Raw genomic sequence first — 25,701 nt, forward strand, 5'->3', positions numbered from 1 at the left:
TGAAGATTTATTTATTTTTTTAATATAAGGAAAAAGATAGTAATTCATCAAAATAAGGATAATAAAATTAATAGACGACTGTTAAGGAAAAACATAGTTGCTATTCTTTCCAAGAATAAAATCCCACTCGTTCAAGAACTCACAGAAAAGAATTTAAACCTTCGAATTTACCGCGAATAAGATACACGAATGGCAAGGTCTGAAACGAAATTAGGAGAGCTCGGATTCGCATTAAGTATTCCTATCACAACCTCAATTCCTCTAAGGCATTGTTAAATAGAACATATTTCTTAACTAATACCAGTAAATCTGCTGTTAAAACCATTAAACTTCAAATGAATTGCATCACTTGATCGCAAGAAAAATTAATATTTAAAATGCAATTTAATAATGTATTTTCAAAGAATTTATATAAAAGCGAATCTAAAATGCCTTGTCAGTATTATATATTATTAAAACCGACTGAACTGAGAGTGTAGACTACACGAAAGTTTGTTAATTATCCGGCAGCTTTCTGAACATATTACAGCATCAAACTGACTAATTTGCAATTAGCTGAAACATTTCTAAAATTTAACTGAGTTAAACAAGCGTTTACAATTAATATTGCAATATTGTATATTAAATATTAATTAAATATTACCGAAAGTATTGGTGTGAGTAATTAATATAAAGTTATTCAAGATATTTCACAAAAAGCACACATTTTTGTAACAAAGAAATGTTTTGAGTATTATGAAAGGTCTTAATGAAATTATGCTTAATTACACATTATGAGAGTGACATTTTTGAAAATGATTTAAGCAGTAATGGGAAAATTAACTGAAATATATACAAAATTTACAAATTTTCAGCTATCAAATGAGATAAATATGCCAAAAAATTGAATATTTTTAACTTGATTTTGTCTTAATTGTCAAAGAAAGAAATATGGGTTGCCAAAGCGTTTTTTACATGTTTAAGACGTTATTTACTAAATTATTTTTCTTACAAATATAGCGGTAAAGATAATATTAAACGAAAAAGTTAACATTTCATTAAAAGTTATTCTTTTTTATTTAGCTAAGCATACCTTCGAGTCAAGCTCTTAAATTATTTTTCTTCTACGTAAACTAATATAACTCTCACGTTGTCACTTTTTATTATCAGCAGCAGGAGCTTTACACAAACAACTTTTTCACACCATGAAAAACAAACTTATATAACTAAAACTTCTTGTTTGTTGAAAATTGCTCACTAAGCCAAAGCACGAAAAATAGCGTTAAAAGTATATTATTTTGAAATGGGGAATATTTAATAATATAATAATTTAATTCAGGAAGAAACTGAAACCCTCGTACATCATAAAAGAAACCAAACTTCTCATTTTCCAAATAAAAAACGAAATTATAACATCACTTTTATGTTTCGCCCAATATCTCCGAAGGGTGCAATTTTAAGATTGGTTTTTTTTTTTGTTACCAATATTTTCAGCTCTTACACCGTCGGGTCATATCGCAGATGTGCTAAATCATTCACATATCGAAATAGTATAGGTGACCTTAGAATATATTTCTTCATAAAAAAACCTTATATACCCACGTATTTTAATAGCAATTACTATTTTTTATAATACTACGTTGTAGAACTTAAAAGCTCGTGATGCGTAACTGTAATAAAGGGTGTAGTATCATAAACATGAATAAAAATTCATATTTTATATAAAGTTTTATAAGCCATTCTTCAAAAGTGCTTTGACAGCGACTTCAAAGCACTTTTTTGCTTGTTAGCAACTACTTATATGTATTGCAGGTAACAGTCAAGATTTATACTTCATACCTATAATAACTATAAGCTCCAGCTAGCTCGTTACGTCTCCCTATACAATACAAACTTTTTCAGTATATTTAAAAATAAATTTCGTTTCCATTAAAGACAATTTTTTTTCTCAGAATAACATCAAGCTCACAAAGATTTTACACACAACACCTCTGGATCAATAAATTTTCTGAAAGATCAACATTTTTCCCTCAGAAATGCTCTTCAAAACAATTTTAATTGTTTTAGGTTCAATTACATACATGAAAAAATCGAAATGAACATACTAATGACCGAATGAAGATACTTATTTGTTTATTTTATATCTTCGCTGCTCTCATTAGAAAGAACATCAGCTCCCAAGAAACTAGGCTAATATCAGTTTCCAGTTTCTGAGAAAACTGTGGGTTTAATACAGATGCAACATCGATATTGTTGGTTATATACATTTTCTATTTTAAGTTCTATTTTAAGCTATCATTATGTGCCTCCCTTAGTGAAAAGGAATTTTCCAAGAATGATTATTGTTAGTTTATTGTGTGTTCTTTTGAAATATGTATATGGAGATTATAAAAGCTTATTTCTATTTTGGTCTCTTTAAAAACCAGTGTACCAATTTATACTAATTATATAGTAAAATCTGCAAGATGTCTAAGCTTTTATTTCTTTTATGTAACATAATATTTTATTTTTATATCATTTTATTATGTATTTTTAAGTATTCGTTTATTACTGTTTTTTGTGTTAAATCCCTGTCAGTAATTATATTGTTTTGAGGTCTATATGATCTGACGTAAGTAAGTCTTAACTAAAACCAAATAAAATAGGAAAAAAACACTAAGAAAATAATTAATTAAATATTAAGAACATTAAATGTTATACAATATAAAAGAAAAGGACAATCAATTTTACCATGGACAAGTTTGAAGATAAAAATTGCACCACAGACTTTCTATAACCAAAGTCTATATATTTCAACTATATATTTTGTTGAAATATATAGACTTGGCATAGCAAAATGGCAGCCTTTCAAAATCTTATTTTTCGCATTTATATTTTCATTGAAAATAATTAAACTTTAGTAAAACAGTTATATTTACACAGAAATTTAACTGTTTTACTACAAAAGATGTTGAAACTGTGCACTATTAACTTCAAGATAATGTTTCAAGTCCCCCTATAAAAAAAAAAGTCCAGAGGTGTAAGATCGAACGATCTGGCTGGCCACTCGGTTGGTCTTCGACGACCAATCCACCGATTTTTACAAACTCTAATATAATTTTTATAACAAAGTTGTGAAAGATGTTGATTATCAGCCAAAGAATCCAGGCAGTAGTTAACAGAGGTAAGGAAATGGTTCAATTTAATATAATATGCGATTCTAAAATCATAGAACAATTCATCATACTTAAGATCTTTTGACTTTAAAATACTAAAAAATTCAATTATAAATTGACGTAATTATAATAATAATGAGAATCAGATTTTTGCAGTAAAAATTAGTTATGGTAACATGGAATTATAGTAACGTATTTAAGTGTACCTATGTTTTGACATTTAACGTAAATTAGTCCATCCTTAAGGCAATAAAAATAAGAAAACCTCCTAAAAATTTAATTATATAGTGACTTATTTATTTATTCACAATCCTTGCCAGTTAATTTGCACTATATTTAAATTGGTTACCTATGTTTTGACTATTAATTTAAATTACTAGCAACTAAGTTTAGTAAGAAATATTTGGAAATCATCATGTATGAAATGCACAAAAATTTGGGGTTCAGACTTAAAAAAATACCCTAAATAAGGACTAAAAAATATCCTAAATAATCATATTGTTGGAGTTTATTTGGGTTTTATCTGTGAGTTTTTGAATTATTAGTATTTTTGTTTTCAAGGTAAACGAAAATGCCATGTCATTAAAGAAGCATGCTAAATTAGTAAATCAGCTTCTAGAACAAATAGTAGGCATATAATGTGATCTGTGAAAAGTAGTTTCATCTGCATAAACAAAAATTAAAATCATATTACATATTGGAAAATATTTATAAATGTATAATAAATTATCACTTTGTCATTATAAATATAAATATAAATATAGTTCCGTACTCCAGAAAATTGGGATTGGGTTCTACTTTGTAGGTAAGAAAGGGAAAAAATAGCAAAGAAATAGAATCAAATATTGATTTATTTCAGGAATTTGGGGTTATTTACGTTGAGAGTAAGAAATATTAGGAAATCATGTATTAAGGGCATACACATATATAGAAACTACTGCCTGGAATAAATTATTACTTTATTCCAAGCAAATAAGGTTAAATTATATTAAGAAAAATGTATAAATCATATTATAAGGTTGCCAAAATAGACAGAGATTGCTTAATTAATGTTTAATCATAATTTGATTAATACCAACCCATTATTTTAAAGAAAAGTCCAGGAACAAAAACTTAACAAAATAAATTTTTAGATTGTCAGTATTTATTTAGTCATAGATAACTGGAAATTCGATGTGTTTCTAGGCTACCAGTTTCAACTTGACCTTAAAAGTAGTAAAACTTAAATATTTCTAGGGTGTTAGCATAACTTTGGACATAAAACCTTGAAAAGTTGGACTTGAATTCACTATACTGACCTCTAAAATTTTACCATTTTGTCTATTTTAAAGGTACCCACGTCACTGAGTATGTCGTTTTCGATATCCAAAGGTAATAAAATGATTCATGGCCAGAACCACCGAATTAATTGAATGTACGAAATAAATTATTCTATTCTAAATGCAGTGAAAATAGAAAACAATGCTAAGAAATTAATTACGATTTAGCTTAATTATTTATTTTTAGTATTAATTTATTAATTTTTTTTTGGCAAAGAAGTTAAATCCTTGCCAGAAAATAGCCTAATATTAAAATTGCTTGGATAAGATAAGTTTTAAAGTAAGTTAATCCAACCCAAAGGCACAAAAATGGAAAAAAATAATGTTAGTTTATTAGTTAAAAAATAAAAGTTTGTTTTTGTATGCCAAAATTTTTTTTGAGGCTTTTTTTAAAAACTAATTTAAAATTTCTGAATTTGGGTTAGCTTACTCAAGAAAACTATTTTTTTCTTAGAAAGTCTTATTTAGTTAAATTTTAAATATAACTCGCGTTTTAATATAATCAACTTCAATACTTTCTCCATAAACCCATTGACAAATGATTTAAGGAGTCCCCTATAGGCGGTAAAATCGATATTTTGACGAGTATTAAAAGAATTTCCCAGGCAGAGGCGATGTCCCTTTATCATCCGAAGCGGAAAGACAAACTTAAGATAATATTCTAGTAAAATACAGAATGGACCTTATTTACATTACATCTCCCTTCTATTATTTTACCGGAAAATAGTTTTTAAATCAGATCATATCAGGAGAGGATCCTTCAAAATTTAGATTGGCTATTTGACCAGGTATATATAAATTTTTTTCATATTATGTAGCTTATTGATTTTTTAACAAATATACTGTTAGTCCAAAAAGTTCAGTATGCGAATTAAATAACTTCGTAAACTCTTTTCACAGCAGTGTTATTTTGTGAAAAAATTAAGTTTAACTCTTTAATATACTCCTTTGATTAATTATTCTTTTGGTAAAATTTTATGCTTTAACGCCAAGATTATATTAATCATTTCAAGCAAAAACATAAAACGCAGATAAAAACATTATTCAAAGCCATAACTTCGGGTTAATTTTTAACTAAATGGAATAAAAAAGCATCTGAATTGGTTTGAAAATAGCTCTCTGTGAAAAAATACATTTTTCACAAACGTCTATTAAGTTTTAAATATATAATCCCTAACCAATTTTCTTAAAAACATTCTAAAATTTAGGCTAAACAAAACCTCTTGCTTTTCTTATTTTTGAGCGTCTTAGAGTGCAAATTATTAATTACCTAAATAATACCCATTTAAGTTATGCATAAAAATTACTATTTTTTTTTAATTCAATATGTAATTTTAGGAAAAGTTCGTGTTGTATTGTAAATTTAGAAACCACCTAAATATTATTTTTTTAAGATACTCAGGATGACATTTTCGGGTAACTAAAGGATATGTGAATCTCTCCATAGCTTTTGATTATATGATTCGAAAGTATTCAAAGCCATGCCAAACTGCAACAGAACATCATTGAAAAGTCCTTGTGCGTAGTAACAAATTGAAAAGTATACACAGAGGTTCAGTGAAACCAGAAGCATGAATCCCCTAAGAGAAAAGAACGAATACTTTCAAACCCGACAGTCTTCTTATTTTTTATTTTTTTAGGGATGATAATACATCCACATGATTTAATTCATAAAATTGAATATTTTAAGAAGCAGATTGTATAATGAAATCGGCAGATGGAGCGGAGCTGTTAAATACACTACTAAAGAAATCAGCAATAGGATTCACAATCTGCAGGGGAGTGGACAAACAATTGTTAATGCAGCCTAAATATTAGAGATTCTAGATATGTTTCTTTCTTGTTTCTAAAGTGTTTGGGATCATGATCTATAGAATTTTCAGGATTTATTATATAAACTTTATATGCTGCATCAATATAGGATTTGGAACAATTTGTTCAGTATACCAGCTGTGATAGCGATATTTGTTTTTATGGTGTACAAAATGAGGAACTACTCCATCAAATATATCATCCAAAACACCTGATATGCCATTACCAGTCCATGGATAAATGGTTCAGTTTGTCGATGATATTCTGTGGCATAAGAAAGACCAAGAAATAGTCAAATATATTATTGTTGAGGGCTTTCATATTATTGGAGAGTGGTGCTTATGGAATACACTTACCTTTAATCAGCAAGCCTTATTGTCGATCTGTAAGTTTCTTCAATGATGAAAATTACATGTTACAAAGGACCATGTTTTGGGCCTTATTGATAAACTTTCTACTAGTTATCTTCCTGTCATTATTTTCAGGCCTAAACTGGGAAATTTGTTTGCTGGTTCAGTTTATTTTTAGCCTTTGATAGATTTTCACATTCAGTATAGGTTGGTTTTTTGGGAGTTTATGCAGCAAAGAATATCATTACTACATGATTTACATAATCCAAAGCTTTAGCCAGGTCACAAAATACTGCTGCGACGATCTACCCTTTATTGAGACTTAAGTAAAACTATCTTAACAATCAAGTTTTTTTGCTTTAGAAACTAAATTGACTTGCCGAATAAATTATGTCTATCCAGATAGTGTATTATTCTCTTCTTAACAAGTCTTTCAATTTTTAAATAGTTAATAAAAGAAAATGGGCCGGATATTGGATGCAAGAAAGGAATCACCTTTAGCCCATCAGGAAATAAGGAATCAAGAAAAAATGTACTTATCAATTCTGAAAGCACTGCGAATGTTGGTTATTGACTGGCAATATTTTGACAGTAATTTCATTCCAACCACATAAGCTTATGCTAAATAATTTACTCTTTATCTCTAGTGTGGCGATAGGAGAAAGAGAAAATGAGGCTGAGATAAGCGGCCACCTAAACTGTAGAGGACTAATAGAAGAAAAACTTGAACTAACCGACATCTGTATTCTAGACCCAATAGAGATCTAAAAGTCATTAAAACCATCAGCATAATTAGACCAAGATCTATTTCTAGCATCTGTTAAGTCTCTTACGATGTGTCGGTTTTCCGATTGTTTATTATTACCGTTAGATAATCGGTTATTAAGTATCTGTACAGTGTTGGTCTAAACATCTCTTTTGTAGCTAAAAAATTTTTAATAGTTTCCTCATTTCTGTATTTACAACTGCTGCACTCATACATACATTTTTAATGACTCGTTTATCAAATTTTTTGTTTTGGTTTGTTAATTTTATTCATTTTACACTTTGCTGTTTATCAATTCATGTCATCATATATTTCTAAAGTCTAAAATTGTTTCTTTTATTAGATTTATAAATATGCTGCTACTTGTAGATAGGATTAGGAAAGTGAGTTTGTAAAAGTTTACAAACTCGCGTTCCAAATAAAGTTCCAAAACCGAAAATTTGCTAATTTTGCAATTACATTTAATTGAATAATTCAAGATACGCCTATGAAAATTTTTTGAAACTTTGCACAAGGGTTTGCCAGATTGGTCTCTTCAAACAGTTATCTTACATTTTTTCTATAAAATGTACAGGAAAGCCAATAATTGACCCCCTTAAAATTTACATGGGTTTTCCTATATTTCGCTTGGCGACGCACCACCCGGTATGTTAACTGAATTAGAGAGTGATCAGAAGACAAGGGGACCATAAAACCAAATTACTTTTAAAGAATTAAATAAAATTTACGATATCTGTTACTTCTAATATCTCTTTTATTTATTCAATATCTCATACACCCTCAAAAATAAACACAAATAAAATATAAACCATGGATATTTTCATAAAAATTTTCAACCCTAAATTTATGGGCTACTACAATTTTTCAATTTAAGTTATGCCAATGTATTTTAAAATAAAGGCTAGTTGAAAGATTAACAATTTTCTAAAATTATATGTTTCTAGACACCTTTAATGTTACATGATGTATAGTTATAAAGACTATGCACACGAAATATCGCGTTTTAACCACACAAACCACGTTTTTTTCTGATAAAAAAATGTTTTTTTTTTGTGTGAAAAAGCCGCCCAAGGCAATATCTCCTGAAAACATGGCTTAACGTAGAACTTTAAATTCCATACGCATACGTTTTTTGGGAACAGAGCCTATGTTTATATAGGGAGAGATTGCGAAAATGCGAACGAAGAAAAAAAAACCGTTACAAAGAAATTTCATTTCCGCTTCTTTAAATCTTATTTTGTTTTTTAATTTGCCAAAGAGGTGCTTACTTACAGATCAGCGAATACGTAAATAAAATACTCCTTTAGGTTTGTTTAACATTTATTATTCGCAAAAATAATATCCTTAAAGCCAGTTAGAAAAGCAAAAGTATTTTCTTTTAAATAAGTACTTTTAATCTTACTTTGGCGTCAAAATATCATATTTAATTAAGAACTTTTTATGCTTTGGAAATATTCTGTTAAGTAATTTTTGTCGAGCTTTAAAAACCTAACAGGAATTTACATTTTTGCTTTTCGACATGATATCCATTTAAGTTATGCATCTAATTAATACCAAAAAATATCCTTACCTTTAAAATAATATGTTGCTTCTTTCCAAACAACCCTGCTATCTGAAAAAAAAACAAACATATTAGCTAAAGCAAAATGTCGAAAAAAATAGCATAATCAATGCCAGTGCTATCTGATTTGGGATATATATATATTCAAAAAGTTCCTTCTATTTTTGAATTGACCCTTTAGCTGAGCTCGCTTTTCTCGTAAGTTACAACAAAGAAGTGAGATCATCTGTCAAAGTTCGTAATAGTTTCAAATGTACAAAATCTCCATGCAAGTTAGATATTCTTTAGTTCTTTCCATGTTGGTCAAGAAATAACTTTAGGGGGGTACAAAGCATGTTAAAAGTTTAATAAAAATTTAACTTTATATAAGTCTGTGTAAAGAACCAATATGAAAAGTGAATTTCTAAACAAGTTGTATACTTAATTAAGACAAATTACTAAATTACAACACAGTATAGGCTTAGGACAATTGTAAGCTTTATTTATGAAGTATTTTATGGTTATGTAAATGAGAGTAATTTGTCAGAATTTAGTGGTAAAACAAGCTCTTGGTTTACCCTAATTTATATTATTAGGATTCTTCTTAGGTTGGCATTAACAGACCCTTTCTATTAAATTTAAAATGAAATATTGTTCACTTTTGTTTACTATTTCTATAAAATAATAAAAAAGCAGTTTTAAAGGAGTAAAAATTATTATGCAAATACAATGCATCCCCATTTTTTATTTTTATGAAATGTTGGTTTTATAATCTGTTTATCTTGGTCGTTTGTATTGTTTTAGTGAAGTTTAAATTATATTTTTTATGGTTGTATCATATTTTATAAGATGCATATTTATAATAATATTTTTAATACCTAATCGAATAAAAAAAGCATATTAAATTTATAGGTTAAGATAAAATGCACATTTATTTTAGATTACTTTTAAAAGTAAGACGCTTGACATCTCCTTCTTCCAAAGTTTTTCGCCGTAAAATATAATATACGGGCGAGTTAGTAGAATTTCTAACAACCTTATTTTCTGATTTATTACGCTAGCTCTTGCAGAAGCTGGCGATAGAACAAATAATCATAAATATTTGTTTTACAGATAAAATGTCATAAAAATTTCAATCAATAAAACGGTCGAAAATAAAATGAGCTGCAAGCACAAAAACAATTCAGCTAAATCAAAATTAGTTTGGACTAAAATTTGAAAATATAATAATAAGACACTGTTACGATATTGTAAGCACCGAGAAACCAACTGGTTCTCCGTCATGCCGGGATGACACATATACTGCACGACGTCTCTAAGGTTAGCGGGAATCTTCCGGAACAACGAGTATATAAGCAGCCGCTAGTAGTCGGTCGTTAGTTCAGTGAAATAAAGTTTGGAATATTGGCATGAGATTTAAATGGTTACATACAAATAAATAGAATAATATCTTTAGTAGTCTTGAGTGATCGTGTTTTCGCAGTGAAGTGTGTAAATAAATTAAGTGACTATTTTCGATTGTTTTAATTCACACCTTTGGGTTCTGAAATTTGGTTTTTTTCAACTTTAAAAGGGTACAGAGCCATAACTACTTGGCATAGGATCAAATCCCTATCTTAACTTTTTAAGATGTATTCAATATTGAGAATAAATGCTACTGTCACTTGTCTTTCTTCTTTCTTAAAATGTTAATAAAATTTCGTGATTAATCTAGCTAACAATGTATGTCATGAGATAAATCCTAAAAAGTGAATTTTCACCCTATAGCACCGAATACTAATTAAACCACTGTTATACTTGATTAAAGTATAGCATGTAAAACATCAAATTGCTTAAATTTTGACGCGAAATCAGAAAATCAAAAATAATATAGGATGTTGTGCCTTATGCCTTATGGGAACACCCTGTATATGTCAAAAGAATTTTAAAATATAGCTTTTTTCATCTCCCGTATACAAAAAAAAATATTTTGTTTCTTCAAAACCAGCCACAATGTAGGAAGAGAGTACTAAATAAACACGCTGTATATGCGAAAGCTCGTAATTTGAAAATATATGCTTCAAAATCGGGTCATTTATTTCTAGGATCCAGTAGAAATAACTTATTATTAAGGAAAGAATTTGAGTACTATTTTTCATAATACCGCTATTAAAGTCCAAAATTCTTGTATGCGTTTTTCCTTTAATATTTTCTACAGAAGTCTTATTACACCATATTTTAATAATTATTTTATTCTTTCAATCGCAAGTAGACACAAATATTACATGTATTACATGTAATACCAGACGGTTTAATATTCAATTGTGGGACAAATTGCCGGATTTTGTTAAAGAATATTCTTTTTGTAAGTATCAGAAATATACTTATGCAGTCACAGTATAATGCCTAATAAATAAATATTTATTGAGTTACATGTGAATTGGGTTCTTTCCAGTCTCTTTTTATTTAGGTTGTGTCATATTTATATCGCTGTACTGGATCACATTTAATATGATATACCCGTATCATATTATATATATATGAATGTGGAATTTAAAGAAATGTTTTTACGTTTTTTTTTTGCTTTATATTTATTTTGTTTGATTCGTTTTTTTAAAGGATGTATTTTTGAAAAGGCGTTTTATAATCGAGATGCATTCATATTTGCTAACTTCACTTATCATTTATTTGTTTTGTAATTTTTGATATTGGCGAATAGATGACCACTAACTCGATGGTCTGATGATATTTAACAGATCCACAAAAATAGGATACCGGAGTCACAAAATAGGAGCAATTAAGGGACATATGTGCAGCAGTAAACGAATACGGGCTGATTAATGATAATTCATTAATTCAGTAATTTAACATTTAAAAACGTAATTACGTATTTCTGTTTGGTATATATTAATATATAACGTTTAATATACAAACAGCAAAAAGAGTTTTTAAATAGGGGTTATGATGCTAATTTAAAATAAGCAATAAAAACTCAATAAATTTTTGGGGAAGCGGCAGGACGGAGAGGGAGGGGCAATAAACGTAGATGTTTATTATTCCAAACACGCCGAGGCTTCGCCCCATCAAAAGCTTTTAGAATTAATATTCAAACAAATTAGAAATTTTAATGTACAATTCTAGACGTTATTGGTCTTAAAAATCCGTTTTAAATTGCATAATTGAAACTGCCGGGATATGAGATTAAAGGAAAATTTAAAATTATAATATACCAATATGTAGACTATATAGAATTTTGAATGTTTTTATTTTTAACTGCTAAGGAGATGTTTGAACGTAGCAGAATAATACTTGCTCTCATAAAACTCTTAAGAAAGTTTAATTTTAATCACAACGACGCGGCATTGAGCCAGCCAATAAAAACTTTTACAATTACTTCTATAGTTCGACAAAATCAAACAAATAGTTGCAAACTGTCCTTTAATTTAATGCAATAATGTTCCTGACTTTAGTATGACATAAATTCACGCTTACAACCAGCCCCTGTAAATGGAAACAAGGTGTAAATGGAAATCATGATAAGCTGGAAACTTGTAATCCTTTAATATTGACTAATCCATGTCCTTTGATCCAGATCATCTTAATAATAATTTGTTTATTGGAACCAAAGTAAAATATAAAAGGCTTTTTAGATACCTGACACGTAATGTAAGCCTAAAAACTAGTAAGATTAAATTAAATTAACATTAAATTGACATTTTAAGTTCAAAACTAATAAAGTGCACTTATAACCTAATAATGCAAGATAAGATAAATAAATCACAGAAACAACAAAATATTAAGAAATTAAATAAGAATAATTCTAAATATACCAAAAAAATAAAAACGCCGAACAAACATAAGGAGTTAAACAACAGAGGAAAAAAAGGATTAAAAACATTCAAAAATGTTCAACCACTCATACACTTTATGTAGACAAGTTTATCCTTATTATTTAGTTAATGCCTAATCGTTCATTAATAAGGCTCTCCTTAGGTTTTATGAAATATTATTATATAGAGGGTGTTCATTTGAAAACTTCCCACCACGGATTTATCGAAAACCACTGTTAAAAAAAAAAAAACGCCGAAATACGAAAAACTTGAAATAAAAACTGATATTTTCATGTTTTTGTTTTCTATCTGAACAAATTAAGATAAACAAAGACTTTTCTAATTTTCTCGATAACGAATCGACCGATTAAAAAAAATCAAAAGTCAAAGTAAAAGACTTCGAAAGACCTTTTAGACAAGCTATTACTCGATACCCCTTGCCATTTAACATTTTTAAAGGGATGACCCTGCAGAGGGTGAAAGGGGGTGAAGTAATTTAAGGTTAGAAAGTTGTCCCCCTTGACAAACCTTTTGACGTATATCGGCGTTTTTTTTTTAAACAATGGTTTTCGATAATTCCGTGGTGGGAAGTTTTCAAATGAACACCCGGTATATATATTCATTATAAGAAAAAGACCCTTGGAATATTTCTATTCGATGTCAGGGTATGGACACGTGCATTCTGAAATTCTCATTCTGAAATTCTGGATTCATTCTTTTTCACGGAACAGTCAGCATCGGTGGTACATAAATCTCAGCAACCAAGAATCCAGTTTCCGCAGTGGCAGTTTCGTCTTTTTCCTCCTGAACCTGACGTCAACCTTTAAAAGCAATGATTCTAGAGGCCACTTTGAGATCGACGATGCTTTCAATTTTATCGCAGTTAAAAATCCTCTCGTGTAAAACCGTGTTCTTGATGCAAGGAAGTCAGAATGTCGAGAAACTGTTTAATTGCGATGCTTCTGGGGTATTTAAAGTCAACTTTAGATGATGAATCATGAATTGTTGGTGCAGAGCTTCCAGCTTTATTACCATCTTGAAACGGATGGGAAATGGAGGAATTCTCCGCCAGGTCACAAGCAAGTTAACAAAATTCATCGCACGTTAAGTCGAACAATCGAGATTTCACGTGCAAAAAATATTGCACTAATTCATTTTCTTAACTGCAACTGAACTTGCACTGAATATTCGGAATTTTCATGGAATGCCATGAGCAGCAGTCGGAGTATCACATACACCAGTCACAACCATTTCTGTTGAAAAGTCTGCTTTATATTATCGAACTATGCTGAAATACGCATGTACATAGTTAGTTATTAGAAAAAGCGTATTTCGAAACTTTTCCAGTTTACCCAAAAACATATTCCTAGTCGAACATTCAGTGTGCGATTATACATCAACATAATTGTACAATTTTGGACATTTTCTAGTCGTCAAAGAGTTTCCTTCTATCCTAAATAAATCGTTTAGATCTGAAATATCTCTGTAGTTACTTACGTCTATTATAGTCAACGAAACTAACTTTAATTTTGTCAAAAAACTGATACTCTTTGCAGAACTTGGTTATGCGTCATGCATCATAGCTAAAAAAGAGTACCTTACACACGTAGTATAATGTGGTGGGTTTCTTGTGTCTTAGACAAAAATCATTCATTTTAGAAACTATTTTTCACTCCTACTAAAACCATATCTAATCTAAAAAATTACTAAACATAAATAGTGTGAAATAAATTACATCAAATGGAAGAACGGATGCTCCACAAATGTTGTTAAGGATGCAAAGCAGCCCAGGCAGTTAATTTGCTCTTAATTATGTCTTATAGTGTTATCTCAAAAGTAAGTTTTACAGAATAATTCAACTGACATTAAAGGAAAATATGCGGGAGCAAATAATGGAAAACTCGAGGGAAATGTGTAGATGAATTATCACTCTGTTTAGATAATATTATTGTTAGCTTATATAAGGTTCTGTCAAACTTAATTAGGAACCAAATAACACCGTATTTAGATCAAATATCTGAAGAATACCACAGTGGATTTAAAAGAAAATCCACAACAGAGCAGTTATTTACGTTAAGACAACTGTTAGAAAAATGCTGGGAATTGGATAGAGACTTACGAAATCTATACGTAGACTTTAATCAGGCGTATGATAGTATCTTCAGAGCAAGCTTATGGTCACCACTTAAAATATCCAGCAAACTCATAAAAATCATTAAAGTATGCATTGGAGGATCATATGGTGCAATTATAATAGATGGTCAATACAGTAAATTGAACAGAAGAAATATTTTATACAACGATTGGCCTTAAACAAAGGGAATCATGTTACTAGCTTCATTTAACCTAGTCTTAGAGAAGTTGATAAAACCGAACTAAGTATGAGCATCTTTGGCAATAGCGACTACGGATTAATTCTAGAATATGCAGATGATCTTGATGTTGTAGGAAAAAACACAATTAGCATGAATCAAGCCTTCATAGGAATTGAAAAATATACAAAAAAGATGGGATTCAGAGTAAACGAAGAGAAAACGAGGTATACGCATATGACACGAAACACAAGGCTAGATCGAATACGACAAAATGTTATAAAAAACCATATTATACCATGAATGAATACAACTTCGAGCACCTATAGTCCTTTCAATACATATGGGCGTTAATAGCATAACATATTTTTTATTTTTTATTTTGCTAATTTGTTCCAGACCGTTCATTGATTCAGATGCAAGCAACTTTGTTCCTCATATTTTACTGCACAATCAAAACACAGTCTTAATTAATCCTGTTCAAGAGTCCGATATAATCGAAGCATCCAAAAAACTGTGGTACCGATTCTATTTTAAGCTTTTTAGTTAAAGACTGCGTTACACCTTTAGCGAAACCCTTAGCTCACATTTTTAACTTATCCATTCAAACAGGTTCGTTTCCGTCTTGTTGGAAGATCGCGCGAGTTATTCAGAACTTAGAAACTATAGACCGATATCAATTCTATGCAATTTTTCTAAGATTTTTGGAATTTGTATACACAAACAATTACACGCACAAGTAAGTACACTAATATTGCCCGGTCAACATGGTTTTATGGAACGAAGATCATGTATCACTAATTTATGTTGTCTTTCCGAATACATATGTCAAGCCCTAAACAACAGAAGTCAAGTGGATGTTCTGTACATGGATTTTCAGAAGGCTTTCGATCAAGTAGATATCACTATTTTATTGATAAAACTTTATTATCTGGGTTGCTCTGAAAATGTATTAAAATTATTTTCTTCGTACCTTCTAGACCGAATGCAGTTTGTAGAAATCGACAGTTTTCGCTCCAATCAATACATCGTAGGATCTGGTGTCCCACAGGGTGCAAACTTGGGACCGCTTCTTTTTTTGTTATTTATCTTGCACTGACTATTTTATGTCTTAAACTGCTTTTTGCAGACCATTTAAAAATTTATAGAAAAATAGAAACCATATCTGATTGCCAACTACTTCAATCTGAACTAAATAATATATATGATTGGTGTCGGTTTTTCTTAATGTGTCAAAGTGTTTTCAGGTAACTCTTTGTAGAAAAAAAAATTTTATTCAGCATAATTATGAAACACAAAATTTTTCTTTGACTAGGTGTCTTGAAATTAAAGATTTGGGTGTTACTTTTGACCAAAATTTCAACTTTAAAAATCATATCCATAATACAGTTATAGCAACATCCAGATCTCTGGGTTTTATAATTAGAAATTGTCGCAATTTTGATCAAGTTAGGGTTGTACAGTTCTTATATTCCTCATTTGTTCGCTCCAAGCTTGAGTACGCTTTAATTATATGGCATCCAGTATATCAGGTGGATTGATAAAACTGAGTCAATTCAGCGTAGATTTTTAAAATGTTTAATATACAAGACCGATGGTGTGTATCCAGCAAAAGGAACATGTCAAGATATAATGCTTGCACGTTTTAACATGAAAGCCTTAGCCGACCGCCGTGTGTTAGCGGCCGTGGTCTTTTTATATAAGTTAGTTAATTATAAAATCGACTGTAGCTCATTGTTAAATCAAATTTACTTTGTTGTTCCCAGATTAAACTCTAGAAACTCTCGAAGATTTCAGTGTAATAGAGCAATAAATAACATTTTTAGAAGGTCGCCGATTTATTATATGTGTAACATATTTGATACTCTTTGGAACCACTTGGACCTCTTTGTTGCTTCAATGTCTTGTGGGATTTGTTAATCAATAATCTTCAATCTTTAATTTCTCTTAGAGATTTTGTAGGTAGGTAATGCTTTGAGTAAATGTATGTTTTCTAAAATTTTTATAAGCCTATAAGCCTCTCCCATAACTTTTCCTTTAGCTTAATATTATATTGTATTATTTAATTTTAAACCTTAAACCTGTTGTACACAATTCTTTCTGTATTTCCTGTAAGTGGGTGACAATAAAAGCCTTATTATTATTATTATTATTATTATTATTTTAAATTAAAAAAGTTCCTTTTGGAACTTAATAAGAAAGATATTTTCTTAAAAGTAAGTGCCTTTTCTACAAAATAAATGGCATTCTTGTTTAAAGAGTGATACATTTCGATGAAATAACTCATCAATCAAAAAACATAACAATTTTATTTTTTTGGAACGGTATATTTTAAGTGTGCAAAGATTATCAATGCTAAAACCTTATACTGATTATTTTTAGATACCTAATATAACGTTGTGTTCTTTACATTAAAAGATTTATAAAATAAAAATACATAATATGAATGGATCTGTCCTCAAAAATTTACCCAATAAAATGACATGGTCCAAGTGTTAACCCAACTAGATAATATCAAAAAGTCAATAATTCCTGAACACATATTGCTTTATCCGCAATAAATCAAAGAACATTTCGTAAAAGGAACCTATTTCCGATTTGTTTTATGAATCCATTTTCCGGTGAACATAACGAAAAGTCGACGTTTCATCTTTCGAGATTTCCAGAGTCTTGTAATCGCATATTGCGCGCAAGAATTTTGATTCAGCTTTTGTCTCCCTTATTCCATATTTTTCTAATAGTATTTACTGCGGGTCTCTAATTTAATCTAAGGTTTAAGGGTAAAATAGGTCAGGAAGAATGATGTACAACTGCTCAGCGGGTAGTCTCTTTAAACTTTTATAAGCAGATTGTGTTGTTTTTTAAAACATGTCATTAAATTGGTTAAAAACACTTTATGGAAATTCATGTAAAATGAGAATAAAGTTTTAAAATTCTATACGGGATGACAAAAATAATTGAGGGCAAAAATCACTAAGATATAAATCACGTCGTTTTTCAACAGGATCACATTATGCTGCACAAGGTAGGGCATATGCTGCATACATTATGCTGCATATGGTAAGGCAATATCCTGGATAATTCCCGTTATTTCCTTATCATAAAAGAATGCTTAATCTTTTTTTCTGTTACTCGTTAAGTTTTAGCTAGTAAGTGACTAGGTAAAGTGCTAATCATCTTATCTCTCCATATAAAAAAAACTAAAGAAAAATTTGATGGAATACTTGTTATAAATGGATATGTGTTATAACGTACGGTCATATGTATGTATCAGATATTAGTAATTGTGGAACTGGTTTATTGTTGAAGTAAGTAAAATTTACAATAAAATAAACTGAAGTTGATTAAAAAAATATATATATTTATTTTTAATTTTATTGTAAAACGAATGATTTCTAGAGGCCAGTGAGTGTAAATTATACCTGGAAAAATACGCGAGATATTTTAAATAAAAAAGTCTCGATTTTAAATGCTTATTACAGAAAAGCTCAAACTTATATAAACGAACAGTAAAAACGCTACAATACTTTTAAAATTTTAATTTCTATTGACTTTACCTTAAAAACTGCCCCATTTAAAAATAAAATTATTCTATACCAGAGTTTTTAATTGAAAACTTAAGTTAGTTTTTATGACACTTTGATTACAGTATACCCGAGAATTTTTTTTTAAAAAGCAATTCAAATTACAACTTTTTTCTTCCAAGCAATTTGCGTTTATTTTACATACTTTTCGAGAAATAATAAAATTTCGTAATAAAAGTGCTCTTGCCTCGAGAAAATTGTTTTTCATCATTTTTAATAAAAAGTGAATACTGTTACTGTATTTAATTTAAGGTACTGCATTTAAATTATTTACAATATTTAAATTAAGGTTATAAGCCACTCCTATAAGAATACGTTATGGATACCGCTCAAGTTTGTAGTTTATGTGAATTTAAATTAATTTAATTAATGTTACGACTTGTGGAACTTGTTTAATTGTTGCAGTAGGCAGGAGTCAAAATTAAGAAAAAGACCTAAGGTTCTTATTCAAAAATTTTATTAATATTTTTTTAATCTTAGTTAATCAGTTGTCCTATATAATCTGCAAATAAATCCAGATTACATTTCGAGGTGATTTTATCAATTTTACAAATTTTTAGAAATAAGTGTGATCCTTTTTTTGAAATAAACATTTTAATGTAGAATCTGCTTAGCCTTGGAAAAATAGCTTTTCCGTAGAATTATAAAAAAATTTAATATTTTTCAAATAAAATTAATTAACAACCCAACCTCTATCAAAATATGTCTTGCAAAAAGCATTGATTTGATTTATTCTTAATTAATATGAAACGATATATAAAACTAGTTTAATTATTTGGGGAAAACAAAATTTAGAAAGACTTGTTATATATACATGTTTATTTATATTTTATTTTATTGAAAGACTTGAGACTTGTTAATATTTGTAGAGTTGAGAGGACGCTTTACCGTACCATATCTGGAAAAATAATAAAGATGCTCTAAATACAAAAGTTGTTTTTAAGAATATTTATTACAAAAATAGCTTTGAAACCATAAATTCATTTATAAATGTTATTGTTTTTTCTTCTTTATGTGTTGTCTTCGTTCTGAAATTTGTCTATCTTCATCTATACATATTTTTTATTATACTACAGATCTAAACACTTAACTATTACATTTATATTTTATTCACTCCATTCTACTATTCTGTTAATTAGTGTCTGAAGATCTTTTGGAGTTTCTGCTATTACAAGCGTGTATATCATTCAAATCTATTTAATAAAGTTTTGCGGTTTTTATTTGCACTTGATTGGATTCTATTTAAATTGACACAGGTGAAAAAAATTAATGACAGAATGTGTGAATATCATTTTTTTTAAAACGACAACTGCTACGCTATATCTATGATGCCGATCTTTAGTTTACTTCTACCTGCACTAAACAGGATATGTTTAATCCTTGCATCTTCTGTATAACATTGCGTATTGTTCTAGGTTCATACATAGTTCTGATGTTCCATATAAATAACTGTTAATGATGCTTACAATATACCAAAAGCACCATCCTAAATCAGATATAGAAGGAGTCAGTATACTGAGATACCAAGGCGCAAGAGGAATTATTGACTACATCATAGAATTATCTACAAAACATAAATAACCTACAAAAATATTTTTTAAGCAAAGACAACAACTCATTACGTCAAGCAGTAGTAAGAGCAAACAAAAATTATACAGCTTTAAATCTGAGTGAGCAAACAGCTAAAATTAATAACAAAACAGCTTTAACACACAAATTTACGGAAAATTATGGCACCTACTTAAGTAACTACTTAGTCCTTGACGGAAAACCTAAAGAAAATTAATCTTGACCCAAATATTCTTATACAGTTCCAAAAAGCAAACAATACTCCACACATGCAACCTGGTCAGAAAATTCCTTTGCAACATAGAAAGAAAAAACTATTTTCGCACCCTGAGAATAAAAGAGCACATAATATTTTAGGATTATTATAATATTTCAGACACATAAATCACGCAAACAAAAGTAGGTATAACTCCTACAAAAATTAATGCATATAGAGATAACAAATAGCGAAAAAACTTAAAGAAACCCTGAGTGAATTCCAATTTGGTCTACTATTATTTTTTAAAAGTAATAATTTATTATATCTAGTTTTAATATTATACTTATTTAAACAATAATAAAACTAGCATGTAACAGTTATGTCGAATATTAAAACTATTCTAAAATAAAATTCGTATGTTTCAAAAATCAGAGACAGTTAATAAAAAAGTAAAACACGAGGGCTGCCGAAAAATCGAGGCACGTCACGTTTTTCAAATCTAATCATTAGTTATGTTGAAGGCATAAGAGCCGGGTTGATAGATAATTCAGCTGAATAGAACGAAAGAACAGAATGCGTCCTGCAGTAAATTTTCGCACAAAAGGATTTATAATGGCACCGCATTAGTTATCAGAATCAGAAGTGGGATGGGGCTGTCTCTAGAAGTGTCTGTTTCCCTACAAGTGTTGGTATTATTAATTATAATAATACTCGGATAACATGGCAAGTTCCATTTGTTCTTGAAAGTGATGTATGAATGATGAAAGATATTGTTTTTCTAGGTTCATAGTGGGGTAATTAGCTCAAGTTTAAAATAACTTATGAGATTTTCCTTAATGTTTCATATAAAATAAACGGCACGCCTATCGCTCTCTTCGTAATATTTTAAATCCTTTTCAGGGAGAAAAATAAAAATAGAACGTCTTTTATCGTAGTTTGCGTTGCCAGGGAGTTTTATTGCAGACAATTTACAGAAAGATTATTTTCCTGAGTATATTAAACGTTAGAAGAGTTATCGCCTTTCTGAATTTCCTTGATTGCAATAGTCTATTAAATTCAATTTTTCCTTCTAATACGTTTTCATAAAAATAATACTTAATGTGCCAATAGGTTTCATAGCCTTAGACTTAAATAATTGTCCAAAACACCCTTAGCGAAACATGTTTTTATATTTAGTCGATGTTTCGACATCTATGAAGTCATCCTCATGAAGCACACTTGAAATATACTAAGAGACGCATTAAGTACTATAACTAGATAAATAAAATATGTTTCAATAAAAACGCAAGATTTGAATTGCGCGCCATGTTTAACAATCGTAATGTCACATGATTATGACGTGACAGACCAAAAGTTGACAGATGCAAGTTAGTAAACATGGAGCTTTTTACGCGTTCTAATTGTCAAATATTATTTTTAAAATGGTGTAAGTTTAATTGCCACTAGTCGTAAAGTGCGTGCAATGTTCGATCGAAATAATTTATTTACTGTGAAAAGGATAATCAAAAAATTCGAAAGTACTGCTTCATTTAGTGATGTGAAACAAACGATATGAACTTGTAGATAGTCATTTAGAGCAAAGCAAGAGTGTGACAAAAAGGCCAGAGACATCAATTCGTCATCAGGCAAAGGAATTGGATATTTCAACAGGCACTTTTCAGTGAATTCTTGCCGAAATTAGATGCTGTGTCCACGAAATACCACCACATATGCCACCACAGCAAAGCCATGGCGGCGGTTTACAAGATATTTTGTTTCATACATAATTCTTAAATGTATATTTTCTAAATCATTAAATATTTTAATATTTTTCTACAGATAACTATGCTTTATTGAATACTAAAGCAAAAACTTAAAATTGAAATGTCATCACCGCGTAGATGGATAACGAGGGTACCATTACGCGTCAATAGCATTTGGGGACTATATTTACACTTTACAGTCCTCTTGATTTGTACATCAATTTTCAACACTTAAGAAATTATACACATTTAGGCATATTTCTGTGTAAAAATGTTTAGTAATTTTTTTAATCGAACAGAGAAAAAAATATACCTAACCTCAAAATGTGCATTGGGGCATAACGGGTAGGGCAAAATGGGGTACTACCCCATTTTACCCGCCCGATATAAAACAATAATAATAATTATTATTTTCAGATGGTGTTTAAGTACAACCGCTATTCTGACCGACACGAATAGTCCACGGACAATATGCAGAATGCTGTAATAGCAAAATAGGGTACTACAGAGCATCTACCAGTTTTAATGTGCCTCAATCTACATTAGAGCGTCACGTTAAAAAAGCTAGGCAAAAAATTCCGGGTATTGTGTTACTAAATCTTTGGGACGATTTAAGGCAATATTCACTCCTGATCAGAAACAAGACCTTGCAAATTATTTAATGCACATGGAAAAAAGATTGTTTGGATTAACGATGGCTGAATGCAAGCGTTGATGTGAACTTGATCATCCGTTTAATAAAAAACTTGCCATGGCTGGGATTGGATGCAGAGTTTTTTGCGTCGACATCCAGAACTTTCAATCAGAACACATCATCAACTTTCATCAGAAGCAACATCTGGAGCTCGAGCAATGGGGTTTAATAAAGTGGCTGTAGGTAATTTTTTTAACTTACTTATCGAAACTGTAGATAAATATCAACTGACAGCCGATAAAATCTCTAATGTGGACGAAACCGGAGTGTCAGTTAATCCAAAGGGAATGTCTAAAATTATTGCCACTAAAGGGAAAAGACAAGTCGGAGCCTTGACGTCAGGGGAGAGGGGTGAGACCGTCACTGTTCAAATATGCTTTTCGGCTTCAGGAGCATACATGCCTCCCATGTTTATATTTGGTAGAAAAAAAATGCAACAAGCTTTCGTGGATGAAATTGTTCCTGGCGGTTGGGTAGAGCTAAATGATAGTGAGTGGATGGTAAAAATGTATCCTTTATTTGGTTCAAAAAATTTGTTGAATTTGCCAAGCCCTCAAATACCGACCAATGCTTCTTTTGGATGGACATTCATTCCACATAAAAAAGCTGAAAGTTATTAATTACGCCAGGGAACATGGAGTTATTTTGATCTGCTACCCTCCCCATTGCACCCATCGGCTACAAGCTCTAGATGTAGCTTTAATAAAACCAATGATTAAAGCGTTTGCCAAGCCCTCAAAAGACCGACCAATTCTGCTTCTTTTGGATGGACATTCATCCCACACAAAAAAGCTGGAAGTTATTAATTACGCCAGGAAACATGGAGTTATTTTGATCTGCTACCCTCCCCATTGCACCCATCGGCTACCTATTACGCTAAAGAAGTACGCAAATGGCTTAGAGCTAATCCTGGTCGTGTAGTTACCTTACAACAAATAACTAAATTATTTTATGTAGCTTACCTCAGAGCAGCTACACCGCTTACTGCCACGAATGGATTTTTTAAAAGTGTAAGTTTGGCCAGTTAATAAGGATGTTTTCACTGATGCAGACTTTTTGCCTTCCGAAACAACAAATATTGAACAAAATGAAAACCTACCACCTAAAAACAATAATAGTGAAACTATGAATGAAACACAACTATCGGAAATTAATTTAGTTAAAGAAAAAACTCCAGAACCAATTGATATTTCCAAACCAGGTACATCAAAAGATTCAGAGGTAAGCTTTAAAATTGTTAGTCCTGAGGGTATGATTCCAATCCCTAAAATAAAAGAAACTGAGAAAGGAGTTTCTCGTAAAAGAGGAAAGACTGCTATTTTATCGTCTTCGCCTTACAAAAACGAGCTAGAGGAAGCTGAGCAAAAAAGAATAAGAATTCTAAAGGGAAAACTCTTGGGAAGAAAAACCTTGCACCATCACCAAAAAAGAAAAAAGTTACTAAAGCCTCCACTATTCTGAAAAATAATGACTCAAGTGGCAGTGAAGTTAGTGATGCGGAGTGCCTCTACTGTGGAGATTTTTACTCTTCGTCAACGGAAGGATGGATAGCATGCTCAATGTGTCACCACTGGGCCCATAAGACGAAGATGACGAAGCCGTTTTAGTTTGTGAGTTATGCAAGTAAGGTCCTATCCCATTTTGTTCGACCGTGCGGGCAAAACAGGGCAATTAGCATTGTTTTGCTAAAATTACTGTAACAAAAAATTTGTATATTTTTTATTTTATTTTAAGCTTTTATAACTTAGGTAGAAATTATTTTTTTGTTAATTAAAGTTTCTTTTTTTTTTTGTTTTTTTTTGGAAACAAACTACCCCATTTTGCCCGCCTTTCCTCTAAGAATGGAAACATGAATAATAAAGAAACTGCAAACAAAACAAATTAAAAAATATGCACAAGAAATGTGAAGACAATAGTCCGAGGTCATAAAAGTTACATTCCGCTGTAAGAAGTGAAAAGATTAAATATAAAAATCATGGGAGTGAGTGAGATAGATCACCCGGCCTCAGCTACTGTGACATGGAGAGTTATAGGGTATACTATTCTGGAACAACTAGTGAAAGAAACGAGCACGGGGGGGGGGGGAGAGGAAGGAGGGGAACGAGTGACATTATCCCATTAATTGGGATAAAATATGATTGCTAGACATTCTTTCTAGAACGAAATAGTTACTGTAGAATACAGTTGAATACGTCACCAATGAACACCAACATAATACAGATACATGCACCTACCACTGATCACACAAAAGGAAAGGAAGTAGAAGATTTTTTCTTCCAGATTAAAGATCTTATTAAAAAACATGACGTCCTTATCTTAATGTGTGATTTTAATGCCAAAATAGGCAGAGAAAGACAGGGAAAACACATGAGACATCACGGCCTTGAGGTTAGAAAAATAAGAGGGAAAAAAGCGTTTGCATCCGAACATAGCTTAATAACAAGAAACTTCTTCCAGAGGCGACGAAGAAGATCATGTTATCCAGATAGATCCTAATAAATTGAAGATACAAAAACAGCCTCAGAAGCGTGAAAACACACCTGGACGCAAGCATACAGTCTGACCACAAGTTATTTGTCGAAGAATATAGGACTACCTTTGAGGATTTTGCGTAAAACAAAACAACCAAAATATAATCTTAGAAAACTTAAGAATGACACGCTAATGAGCCAAGTAAAAAAAGAATATCAACGACAAATGTAGACTGATTGCGTAGGAAACTGGTAACACAACTGGATGAGAAATACCAATTAATAGAAGTTTTGCAAAGCAAATTCGATGCAGATGTGTATTAAATTCATTGTAGACAGGAGACTGGGAAATGAGGGAAAACTCGTAAATGATGCATGAGAGCTGATTATGGATAAACAA

The 25,701-nt window shown here is 30.4% G+C and overlaps 1 protein-coding gene across 1 annotated transcript; it reads left to right on the forward strand.

The window, feature by feature from the left end:
* Positions 1–22,988: 22,988 nt before the first annotated feature.
* Positions 22,989–23,751, forward strand: LOC126748156 (uncharacterized). Its single transcript, XM_050457188.1, has 2 exons — positions 22,989–23,319; positions 23,381–23,751. The coding sequence occupies exons 1-2, from the start codon at positions 22,989–22,991 to the stop codon at positions 23,749–23,751; spliced, it is 702 nt and encodes a 233-aa protein (XP_050313145.1).
* Positions 23,752–25,701: the final 1,950 nt, after the last annotated feature.

The sequence above is a fragment of the Anthonomus grandis genome, chromosome 22 (assembly GCF_022605725.1).
Source record: "Anthonomus grandis grandis chromosome 22, icAntGran1.3, whole genome shotgun sequence".
NCBI classification, from domain to species: domain Eukaryota; kingdom Metazoa; phylum Arthropoda; class Insecta; order Coleoptera; family Curculionidae; genus Anthonomus; species Anthonomus grandis.

Excerpts from the sequence above, each read along its gene's own strand:
- LOC126748156 (XM_050457188.1), top strand. The coding sequence starts at position 22,989 with ATGGGGTTTAATAAAGTGGCTGTAGGTAATTTTTTTAACTTACTTATC. Across the intron at positions 23,320-23,380 it reads TTGGGTAGAGCTAAATGATA|CCCTCAAATACCGACCAATG; the intron begins GTGAGTGGATGG and ends GAATTTGCCAAG.